We start from the raw sequence: 13002 nt of genomic DNA, 5'->3' as shown, positions 1-13002 counted from the left end.
TCAGCTGGAACTGGGGCCTTAGTCAAGGTAGAGGGAATTACGAACAGTTCCAAATACCAGTCAATATTGGCACAAAACCTTCAGGCTTCTGCTAGAAAACTGAACATGAAAAGGAACTTCATCTTTCAGCATGACAACAGCCCAAAGCATACATCCAAATCAGGAAAGGAATGGCTTCACCAGAAGATGTTTAAAGTTTTGGAATGGCCCAGCCAGAGTCCAGACCTGAATCTGATTGAAAATTTGTGGGGTGATCTAAAGAGGGCTGTGCACAGGAGATGCCCTCGAAATCACAGATTTGGCAAGGAAGAGTTGGCAAATATTGCCAATTCAAGATGTGCAATGCTGATAGACTCATACCCAAAAAGAATGAGTGCTGTAATAACATCAAAAGGTGCTTCAACAAAGTATTCGTTTAAGGGTGTGTACATTTATGCAACCATTTTAGGGTTTTATTTTTACTTCCCTCCACCTAAAAGATTTAAGTTTGTTGTTCAACTGAGTTGTACAGTTTATAGGTTACATTAAAGGTGGAAAAAGTTCTGAAATTATTTATCTTGGTCTCATTTTTTTACATCACAGAAACCCGACATTAAAACGGGTGTGTAGACATTTTCTATATCCATTGTAGTGAATGCAGGGTCCTGGGTTCAATAACACTTTAAGATCACCCTTTAATACAGGTATCTCTAAATTCCAGATTGTAACAGTCATTTTTCCTAAATCTTACCATGAGCTTTACCTCAACCTTAACCCAACCAACAACATTACTACATAGCCAAAGTCAGAACCATGTCAGGCTACAAAAATACTGAGCAGTACAGCAGCCAGGCTGGCACTAAAAACTTTCTGAAATGTTCCAAGATCTACAGATTCAAACTGCTGGGGCTGTTATGATTCTGACTTTACTACCTAAAGTGTGCTTCACTGATTTGGAAAAAATACACAGGTAGTGTTCAGATATTTCATGGTCGTTCATTGTGTTTCACGGTCAATGGCTCATTAGGTAACGAATCAGTATCAGAATGAAATCTCCAGGAGCTGTACCTTTAAAAACAAGTTCACTATGACAGCTCCCAAACAGCTCTCCTCACAGGTTCTAAAGTGATAATAAAGACTAAAAAAAAAGAATTCCTAAAAATGTCCCCCCCCCCTCCTCCTAATTACCATGTATTAAAAAAAAAAAAAAAAAAAAAAAAAAAAAAAAAAGAATCTCTGAGGTTACTATTTCAGTCCAGTCTGGTCACACGATTTTGCCATTTCAGCTACCTTGTGTAAAGAAACACTTGACAACAGCTGCAAATTCCTGAAACCATGACATTATCCACATGCTTGACCCCCCACCCACTGTTGGCGCTCCCTCCTCTCCCAGCTCAATGAACCCGGAGGGAGCCAGAGCTGTGGGATTGTGTGACAAGACCAGACCGGAGAACGATTTTCCTCTGATGATCCAGCCAGTATGTCTGTTGTTTTTCAACATAAAATCTCTCTTACAGTTACAGGGATGAGAAAAACTATTTAATACTGGCAGGGGTGCCTAAAATGATCAGATTTTATTTATGTAAAACCTTTATGCCAAAAAGAAAAAAAAACTGTTTGCTATAATTGATTATAAAGTATCATCTGGAGTTCAGCCAGCTCCAATTTGTTACTGTATTCAAATTTGCTAGTACATCTAACACCCCCCTCCCCCAGTTGAGTGCACGTGCTCAGTGTCATATCCAGAGGTTGTCTTTGGGAAATAGACATATGAGTGCTGCCAGCATTGCTGCAGAGGTTGAAGGGATAGGGGGTCAGCCTGTCAGTGCTCAGACCATACACAACTCACTGCATCAAATTGGTCTGCATGGCTGTCATCCCAGAAGGAAGCCTCTTCTAAAGATGATGCACAAGAAAGCCCGCAAACAGTTTGCTGAAGACAAGCAGACTAAGGACATGGATTACTGGAACCATATCCTGTGGTCTGATGAGACCAAGATAAACTGATTTGGTTCAGATGGTGTCAAGCGTGTGTGGCGGCAACCAGGTGAGTACAAAGACAAGTGTGTCTTGCCTACAGTCAAGCAAGGTGGTGGGAGTGTCATGGTCTGTGGCTGCATGAGTGCTGCCAGCACTGGGGAGCTATGGGGAACCATGAATGCCAACATGTACTGTGACATACTGAAGCAGAGCATGATCCCCTCCCTTCAGAGACTGGGCCGCAGTGAACATGATAACGACCCCAAACACACCTCCAAGATGACCACTGCCTTGCTAAAGGTGATGGACTGGCCAAGCAGGTCTCCAGACCTAAACCCTATTGAGCATCTGTGGGGCATCCTCAAAAGGAAGGTGGAGGAGCGCAAGGTCTCTAACATCCACCAGCTCCGTGATGTCATCATGGAGGAGTGGAAGAGGACTCCAGTGGCAACCTGTGAGGCTCTGGTTAACTTCATGCCCAAGAGGGTTAAGGCAGTGCTGGAAAATAAAGGTGGCCACACAGAATATTGACACTTTGGGCCCAATTTAGACATTTTCACTTAGAGGTGTACTCACTTTTGTTGCCAGCGGTTTAGATATTAATGGCTGTGTGTTGAGTTATTTTGAGGGGGACAGCAAATTTACACTGTTATACAAGCTGTACACTCACTACTTTACATTGTAGCAAAGTGCCATTTCTTCAGTGTTGTCACATGAAAAGATATAACATATTTACAAAAATGTGAGGGTGTACGCACTTCTGCGAGATCCTGTACTTTACGAGTTATCACAACATATAAAGAACCTATCACACTGACCTCTTTCTTTGTACAGTTTGATAAGTATGTTTCTCAATCCTGCTGTGTTATTCACCCATTCTATTATGCCACACTCATCATTCAGTGGGATTACAGCATAGGTTCGGATGTGAAGTTCTCTTCTTCGAGACTCTGCATCTTTTCGCAGGCACTATTGAAACACACACATAAAACACTGGTAATTTGCTACAACTTCCTGAAGGAGTAAAGTGCATTGCATATAAAACAAGTGAAACAAAGGCCTTCAGTGCACCGCACACACAGGAAAGTATTTAGAAATTCTATTCACTCGAATAACAATATCTTCTGAGCATGGGAACCTGTTAAGTTTAAGAAATGTATAAATTTATTTTAAAGTGGTTCTAAAGGCTGAAGGTTTTTTACCTTTATGCATTCTATGCATGGAGGTAAAAAACCTTCGGGCTGCAGTTCCCTCCATACTTACCTGAGCCCCAGCAGAGGCTCTCCCGGGACTCTCTCTCTCTCCTCATCGGCTGACCCCTGTGGCTTCCACAGTGAATCACAGCCAGTGAAAAGGGAGCAGGGAGTGGGACTGAGGAACGTTATGAGTCTATGGGACACACAGACACGGCTCGGGAGCGAGCACACACGAGTGCCCCTAGAGCAAGCAGCCTGTTCTGGGGGCACTCAGCAAGGGGGAGGATTAGGAAGCGCTAGTGGGTAACCCAAGAACAGAATCGCAGCTGCTCTATGCAGAATCACTGCAGAACAAGTAAGTATGACAGGTTTGTTATTTTAAAGAAAAATAGGCTTTAGAACCACTTTAACTTAGTACAGCTTAGTAGCTGAGAACTAGACAGACTTGGACTGCTGTCTGCAATTTAAATATTTAAAATAGCCTGAAAAATAACGTGACATTACTTTAATATTTACTGTTACACATATGGTCTCATGCACACAGGTTTTTTTTTTTGTTAATTCTGCTGGACACCTTTAATCCTGGCAGGAAATAAGCAGCTTAAAAACTGTACCTAAAGCTGATTTTTGCAAACTTGTTTAGGCATTCATTCCACTGGCCAGATTATTAAATTATTCTGGCAATTAAAATGAATGCTCAAGTGTAAACACGCCTAGTGTTTAGGCGCATTTATATGTGTAATGCGCATCAAACTTTTTTTGCTCAAACACTCCTCTCCTGAAAGCGCAAGTAATTTTTTTTTCAGCCTCTAATTCTGGGTTCACACTGAGTACGACTTTGAAATCATGCGCCAGTGCGACGTGAAAGACATTTGCACGACTTCATGCACTAGATGCAATGCAAGTCCTCAAAGATGCAGGAACTACTTTTCAAATTGGTGCGACTCCGACGAAGTCACATCAATTAGAACAGTTCCATTGTCAGTCATAGGGTGTGACTTGTCATGACATAAAAAAGCATCACTTTTTAAGTCACAGTATGCATGAGGCCTGCAAATTCTGCCATCTCAAGTGACACCCAGGTTCAAAATAAATTGCAAAATATTTTTTAAAAGATAAAATTAGTAAATCTAGACAGTAATTTGTTATATCTCCTAGACTGTAAGCTCGAACGAGCAGGGCCCTCTGATTCTTCCTGTATTGAATTGTATTATAACTGTACTGTCTGCCTTCATGTTGTAAAGCACTACGCAAACTGTTGGCGCTATATAAATCCTTTAAAATAACAATAATCATAATCTCACCAAATATATCAGTTCTGAGCTATACAGAAAAACACTAAACACAAGCACAGAGGACCACAGACTTCTGTACAGTAGTAGCAATTCTGCTTACCAATATGTAAAACAGTACACAGAGATACAACTAGTAATATAAACTGAAATGCTCACCGTTGTGTTCCTCAATGCAAAACAATAAAGCAGTATTAAACCTATAAACAAAAATGTAATATATTACAGGTTACCAATCCTTAAAGGTGGAGGCTGCATTTGTTTTCTAATTTTAGGCATTTTCCTTTATTTTCACCTGTTGGTCCAGCCAGTAACACACTTCCTGTCTTATGGTGTCTCCACTCTGGATAGATGTGCAATGGAGACACACCTGGGCAGCAGCAGTATTAATTTGGAGAGTGGGTAGTGTTAGATGCACCAGCAGATTTAGATGGTCTTGGCTAACACATTCAAGCTGAATAGATGACAATTTTAAGCAGTTACAGCAAGTTGTTTTTTTTTTCTTTTATAATAGTCAGCTTTTACAATAAAAGCTGACCATCGTAAGCACCCTTGTCAGTGTTAAATGGTTTGTCTCATCCCCCCAAAGTCCACTTTTGCTGGACAGCTTGATCTAAAGAAATGAAAAATAACAGGTTTACTGGCAGGATCATCACATGAAAATAAAGTGGAAAAAAAGCCTAAAAAAGGAAAAATAATGTGGCCACCACATCCTAGAATTGGTAAACTGCAATATAATACATTTTATTTTTAGATTTAATATAACTTTAAATTATCCTGTACACTCTTGCAGAAACATGTAAGTGATGTATCCTCTCTCTTGTAAACTCTGTTGATGACGCAAACAAAAAGCTACCTGATGTAATTTTAGAGACTTACTTTGTTAATCAGGGAATTGAACTCCATGAGTCTACAGTCTTTCCTGAGATCATCTTTTGGTTTGCACATCATAATGTAGGATTTTCCATCAGATCCTTTCAATGAAATTTTCTTGGGTTTTTGAAGAGATGGTAAGATCTCAACCTATAATAAGCAAAGCTATGACTGTACAGGTTTACGGACATTGATAGGTTATAAAGGATACGTGATTATTTCAAGGAAAAGGCAATTTGAAGCAATGACACTTGACAAAAACAGGATAGTGGAAATTCTACTGCTATTATTTCTGCATGCCTACATACTGACAGAGGAAGAAGATACCAAAAAAGCATAGAAGAGCAACAGCAGAACAAAGACTGTTCAAGTCTGTTCCATTTTTTATTTACATATTTTTTTGTTTCTGTGTTTTTTTGTTTTTGTCTCAGTATAGATCTAGGTTTGTCCCAAGCATGTTTGAATCCACTTACTGTTGACTGACTCACTAACTCTGCTGGAGGGCTATTCCAAGCAACCACTACTCTTTCAGTAAAATAATACTTTCTAAGATTTGTTTTGAACTTTCCTCCTGCTAGTCTGAGGTCATGTCCTCGTGTTCTTGATCTTGGCTTCATATTGAAAATACTGTCGTCTTGAACTTTATTCACCAATTGATGTATTTCAATCATGTTTCCCCTTTCCCTTTCCCTGTACATATAAAGATCCTGAAGTGTCTCCTGATATGTTTTATCTCTCAGACCTTTAACCATTTTTTGTTTTCCATCTCTGGATCAATATCTTTTTGTAAGTGAGGTCTCCATAACTAATCAAACTACAGTGGTACCTCAGTTTACGAAATTAATGCATTCTTCAGGACATTTCGTATTGCGGAAAATTCGTAAACAGAAACGCGATTTCCAATAGGAATGCATTGAAAACCAATTAATCCGTTCCGGAGGTCAGAAAAAAGTAAAAAAAAGTTCTGTTCAAAACGCTTTATGAAGTGCACTTTAAAGGCATACAGTTGTGTCCAAAATTATTCAACCCCCACTGAAATTGAGTGTTTTGGCCAGTTTGACATTGCTTTTGATCATTCAGTCATCTTGCTTACATTTACATTAAAGAGGCACTTGTAGGTCAGACAAATATAACATAACAGTTATAATGAAATAACCACAAATGTCTTTTCTGTGCTCACAGCATTATCAGTTTTATTCAACCCCCAAGTGACATTCAATCTTAGTACTTAGTACAGCATCCTTTTACAGTTATAACAGCTTTTAAACGTGAAGCATAGCTTGACACAAGTGTCTTGCAGCGATCTACGGGTATCTTCGCCCATTCTTCATGGGCAAAGGCCTCCAGTTCAGTCACATTCTTAGGCTTGCGCACTGCAACTGCTTTCTTTAAGTCCCACCAGAGGTTCTCAATCGGATTTAAGTCTGGTGACTGCGATGGCCACTCCAAAATGTTCCAGCCTTTCCTCTGCAACCATGCTCTAGTGGACTTGGAGGTATGCTTGGGATCATTGTCCTGTTGAAAGGTCCAACGTCTCCCAAGCCTCAGGTGTGTGACGGACTGCATCACGTTTCCATCCAATATCTCCTGGTACTGAAGAGAATTCATGGTACCTTGCACACGCTGAAGCTTCCCTGTACCTGCAGAAGCAAAACAGCCCCAAAGCATGATTGACCCTCCACCATGCTTCACAGTAGGCAAGGTGTTCTTTTCATCATAGGCCTTGTTCTTCCTCCTCCAAACATAGCGTTGATCCATGGGCCCAAACAGTTCTAATTTTGTTTCATCAGTCCACAGAACACTATCCCACAACTTTTGTGGTTTGTCCACATGGCTTTTGGCATACTGCAGTCGACTCTTCTTATTCTTTGGAGACAGCAAGGGGGTACGCCTGGGAGTTCTGGCACGGAGGCCTTCATTACGCAGTGTGCGTCTTATTGTCTGGGCTGAAACTTCTGTACCCACATCTGACAAATCTTTTCTCAGTTCCTCAGCAGTCACACGGGGACTTCTCTCCACTCTACGCTTCAGGTAGCGCACAGCAGTCGAAGTCAGCATCTTCTTTCTGCCACGACCAGGTAGCGTTTCAACAGTGCCCTTTGCCTTGAATTTGCGAATGATGCTTCCTAAGGTGTCTCTTGGTATGTTTAACATCTTTGCAATCTTCTTATAGCCATTGCCCTTCCTGTGAAGAGAAATCACCTCTTCTCTTGTCTTCCTGGACCATTCTCTTGCCTTCACCATGTTTGTAACCACACCAGTAAATGTCTAGAAGGAGCTGAGTATCACAGTCATTTTAAAGCTGCCTAATTGGTGCTTATTATGCTTGATTGCTGCTCGGTGACATCCACAGGTGTTTTCAATACCTGATGGAAAGCACCTGTATGAACCTCTGTTCTTCAGAGTGGTAGTCTTTAAGGGGTTGAATAATTGTGGCAATGAAGAAACCACATAAGAACCATTTACTACTGTATTACATAAACAATTGATGTCATTTTAGTTGCATTTGGGTAGTTACAACGTCCTTGTAGGATTTGATTCTGAATACAATTCCAAATGTACACTATAGTCCCTAAACCCCTTTACAGCATTGGGGGTTGAATAATTTTGGACACAACTGTAAATACTGTACAGGGACATGATTAATCAAGCAATAACATTTCAAACATCCAACTTCAACTTTTAAAATATCACACATCAACTTTTAAAACATGGCAAACTTTTCACACATGGTACAGTACACTTCAACTCTACATACTCACACAACGCTCAGCTCTCTACCTTGCATCCTGTGGAAACCTGCTTCGTATTGCGAAAAAAAAACATAAAAAATTTGTAAACCGAGGCATTATTTTCATTCGTAAACTGAAAATTACGTTAACCGAGGCGTTCGTAAACCGAGGTACGACTGTATTCTAAATGAGGTCTAACTAAAGATCTATTTAGGGGGGGCGCATGCTTGGCCACTCCGGGATGACAGCTCGTGAGTGAGAGCTCCATCCCGCCGTCAGCCTAACCACGGCACACACCGGACCCAGACAAACCGCAGCCTCTCCCCAGAGACATAAGGGGATACAGAGGCTCATACCATCCTCCGGACCATGCCCCAACGCCGCAGATCACGAGGGCAGCCAGGGAAGCTGACGAGCTTCTTCCCTGCTCTCAGCCCCTGCATCCAAGATGGCGTCGGCTCTTCTGCTGACAGTCTCCTCACACAAACAGAGGAAGACACAGCGCAGCACACAGACCCCAGGCTCAAGGCACCACTATACCCAGGAGACCCGGGTGAGTCCTCTCCACCCCTGTCTCCTTCTACAAGTAGTCCTGCTAAGTCCAGACCCAGACTGGACATACTATCTGATTCTGCCCTGCAACCTTCTTCTCCTCCTACTATTACTGCTATTTCTACTCCATCCTTAAGATACCCCTTGCCGAGAAAACGTCCTCTTCCAGTTAGCTCTTGCAGCTGGTGAGGCGGGTCTGTAAAGAGGGGTCCCCGGTTACTTCGTCATCGACCTTGATGATCCTTAGTGACTTCAGGATATTTATATACAAATGCGCATTTGATTATGCTCTCTGGTGAGTGCGCATTCTTATCACTTCTGACTGCACAAACACCAGTTTCTGGTTGGAATAAGGATTCATGTTTTCTGACACCGACTACGAACTTATTTATACAACAATTGTCACTTGTATCTGTGATATATTTTGGCGCTGCACTATATTTAAATTTGTCTGTTTGAGGTTTTTTTGGTTACCTGAGTGCCTAGCAGCTTTTTAGTGCGCTCGCAACTACACATTATCTATGTTACTATTGCCTTATTCCATGTCCCCAGCCAAATGGTGGGGTACACATGCTCCAATAATGTATTGTATGACTACAATTTTTATTGAACTGAATGTCATTAGTATAACATTACCCTGTTATTGAAATCTTCAATGAAAACATTTTGAAATAAATAAAGATCTATTTAGGAGAATCAGGACCTCCTTCCTCCTGCTAGTGATCCCTCTAGTGGTAACTAAAGATCTGTATAGGGAAATCAGACTTTCTTTCTTCCTGCTGGTGGACCCTCTAGTGATGCATCTTAGAATTCTATTTGCTTTTCCCATACTATTTGTTTATTTTGCAATCATCTGAAATAAGTACTCCCAAATCTTTTTCTTCTGTAATACTTGCCAACACAGTACCCCCAATATTGCACCCTGTCAAGGGATTCTTTTTCCCTAGGTCCATTATTTTACATTGAGATACATTAAACTGCACTTTCCACTGCCTTGACCAATTTTCCAGCAATACCAAATCATGTTCCATGTTAGACACCTCCAGGGATATCAACCCTTTTGCACACCTTTGTGTCATCAGCATAAAGACTTAACCTCCCTAGTGATCAGATTATGTCAGTATTTCTGTGCTCAAAGCGGTACATTGTTTTCAATGCAAATATGTTGTTTTTTTTATTGTAGGCCTGTAATTCTTAGGAATAACTCACTGAAATCTGTCAAAACAAGAGTCTAGTAAACATCTCGGGTATGATAAAATTTGAACATGAAATCAAATTGTATTATATTATTTTTATGATTATATTATATTTAATTCAATAATGTAATCGAACCAAAAACACTGAAATTTGAAATAGAACGCCAAGTTAGCACATCACTGAGCTTAATCGCAAAATCCTTTTCCGTGTCTGATGACGAATTTCCCCACGAATCATCACTCAATTCTGCAAGTAGTTCTAATTTACTTTCGTTGTTCTCTAGCTGGTCTAAAACCGCTTTTGACTGAAAGGGATGCTTTTTGGATGCCATGGACATTTCTCAGTTTCCAGGCAGAAAGAACAGTAAAAATGCAGGCAGGGCACAGGACAAAGCACTAGGGACAAAATGAATGTAAAATGGTTTGCTACAGTAATGTAATACGATCAGATTTCAGTGTATTATGTGTATGTAAAATTTTGCCATTTTTGAATCTCCTGCCGGTTCTCTCCCCTGTACGTCCCGATGCTCGCAGGGTACAGAAGACGGATGCCGGCATCGGCCGGAGGACATGCCTGGGGACGCAGCGAGAGGACAGCGTGGGACAAGGTAAGCAATCCAGGCATCCCAGAGCAACGCTGCAGTGTAATCCCGAGTGTAGCTCGGGGTTACCGCTTCTGGTACTGAAACTTAACCCCGAGCTACACTCGGGAATACCGCCAGGGGGGGTTAACTTACCCAACAACCCTTTAGTTATATATTTAGAACAGGACCTAGTACAGAGTCTTGTGGTACACCACTAGTGACTGGTCTATGTTACAAATGAAACCCATCTACAACCATTCTCTGTATCTATCCTTTAGCCAGCTGCATATCCACTAAACCACCCAGGGTTAAGTCTTAGATTATACAACTTTTTTTATGAAATCATTTGTGTGTGGTCAAATGCTTTGTGAAATCAAGATAAGCTATGTCCACAGCACCATTCTGGTGCAAAGCATTAGTAATACAGTAATAAATGTCATCAGATTGGTCTGACATGATCTGCACTCAGTAAAGCCATGCTGCTTTGAGTCCATCAAGCTGTGTGCTTTTAGGTGATCCCTTTTTCAGGAGTGATTCCATTAAAGTGACTACAACAGATGTTAAACTCACTGGCCTGTAAATGCCGGTTTCTACCGTGCTACCCTTCTTGTGGATAGGTACAATATTAGCTGTCTGCCAGTCATGGGAAACTTCTCCTTTAACTCTCTTGCTGCCAGGTCCAAAAGCAACAGCTGGGCATTTTACACACAATCCAGTGGCTGCAGTCACCAGGATTGTGTCTAAAAATGACAGGCAGACTCCTGCCTGTCAGGTGGAAGCAGTGAAGCGGCTGCACTGCTGCCTGTTTGCTTCCACAGCCACAGCCTAGGACAAAGGTGCCCCAGACATGTCTGCTATCCTCCCCTTCTTACTGTGACTCGGAAAGTGACCTGTCACCTGAGAACCTGTCACCTAAAAATCATCACATAGAGGACTTTGTGTCCCCAATGTAATGAAAAAAAAAATTTTGAGGCTCCCCACCTCCACATACAAACCTGAATGAAGGTGTTGGGGTCACCTACGTGTGAAAACGTTGATTGTGATACACATTACATATCGCCAGTATGCCAGAGTGAGCACAATAATTCTCGCACAAGATCTCCTCCATAACACTAAACTGATAACCTACAGTGGCTTTTGAAGCGTCGCCTATAGAAAATATATGGTATTGAAATTCGCTATTTCACAGGCATACACAAATTTAAGCACAACCTCGTCTTTTATATTTTACCAACATTTTGGGTAATTTGTTGCGTTTGTTTGCTCTAAAATTCACTGGAATGTGTTTTTTACTGAAAGTTTGCATTTCCTAGATCTGTGCGGTAAAAGTGTGACACGCAAAAAATTGGATCTACCACTATTGAATTTTCTAGGGTGTCTTCTTTCAGAAAATATATAATAAATGGGGGTTTTGTGTAATCTTCAGGCGTAATATTTTTTTTAAACATGAGTGCAAAAAAAAAAAAAATTTGCAAAAACGGCTCTGGCAGCGAAAGGATTAAATGGCATGCTCCTGTGTGGTCCAGCAACTTCCTAGCCTAGACCCAGAGAAAAACACTGCTGTATGCAGCTATACCAGAAGAATGGTGAAGGGCCTCTGAAAAACATGCCAGACACAAAATGCAGAGGCGGCAAACTACTTCCCATCAGGATGTACAAGCAGTCCCCACTTCATGCAGAAGGGTTAACAAAGGCATTATATAACCTCTGGCTACAAGTCCTACAGCCTGCCTGGGTGGGAGGCAGGCTCTGAATGCCCACATGTAATCATTGCTGATGTAGATGAAAGAGAAGGATAGGATTCCTCCTACTCCTCCACAGAACTCCTGTGTTAAGGCAACAGTACATTCTGGCTACCTGTGAAGTTGCTAATAACTGTGTCGAGAGCAGGGGCTAAGAGATGACATCCCTTGAAGAGTAACTGAATTAGACACTCCTTGTACACATAATCAGCACCCTAAATACACAGCCAGAATACACTACATGGTCTGCCTATTAAGATGGATGACTGGTGCATCTAAGGTGGGAATGGACCACTGATTTATAGATTCCCTCTCAAACTGAATGAGTTCCAACACACTCTCAGGTGGGACACAGGAACCTCAGAGAATTTCTAGTCCTCATAGAGGATTGATCCAAATAATGGGTGTAGCAATGTGCTCTTTGCTGCAGTAGGAGATCTAAAAGACCCAAGGCCTGAAATAGGCTGAACCTCCAGATCCATGGTAATATGCACTACATCGATAAGATTTAAAACAAACCTGAATCAACAGCAGGAGACTGGGGTGCCTCAACCTCTATGGGCAGAGTGTTCCAGTATCTGAGCACAAGTAGTCAGTCAGTCCAGAATAGACTTGGAGGTCCCTGTGGATATGGGAAAGGCCTTGGTTACCCTGTAGAGGGCTGAGGCAGACTCAGGGTTCTTGGGGACAGTTCCTTCTGAGCAAGTCAGGTAAATGCCCCCCCTCCCCCCCACCACCACCACTTTCCCAAGCCACTAGGGAAGTAAGGGCTGAGGTCACCCATTGCAATGGGATTGTCCTGTGTGTGTGTCTTAAAGACATGTTGCGTGTGTCTTAAAGACATGTTGCATCTGCACAGTGGTGATGCCACTAGGT

At 41.6% G+C, this 13002-nt stretch overlaps 1 protein-coding gene across 1 annotated transcript in view; it reads right to left on the bottom strand.

Annotated features, from left to right (window-relative positions):
- Window positions 1-13002, bottom strand: part of ATR (ATR checkpoint kinase) — a 125379-nt gene that overhangs the window by 22981 nt on the left and 89396 nt on the right. The window contains exons 41-42 of the mRNA XM_089672570.1: window positions 5327-5470; window positions 2778-2928 (exon numbers count right to left, since the gene is read on the bottom strand). Of these exons, the coding sequence (XP_089528696.1) occupies window positions 2778-2928; window positions 5327-5470 (295 nt within the window). The remainder of the gene's footprint in view (window positions 1-2777; window positions 2929-5326; window positions 5471-13002) is intronic.

This window comes from Staurois parvus, unplaced genomic scaffold, assembly GCF_062004578.1.
Source record: "Staurois parvus isolate SC_StPar_1 unplaced genomic scaffold, SC_StPar_1.0 ptg000131l, whole genome shotgun sequence".
Classification (NCBI taxonomy): domain Eukaryota; kingdom Metazoa; phylum Chordata; class Amphibia; order Anura; family Ranidae; genus Staurois; species Staurois parvus.
This window is presented reverse-complemented; position numbering and strand designations above follow the sequence as displayed.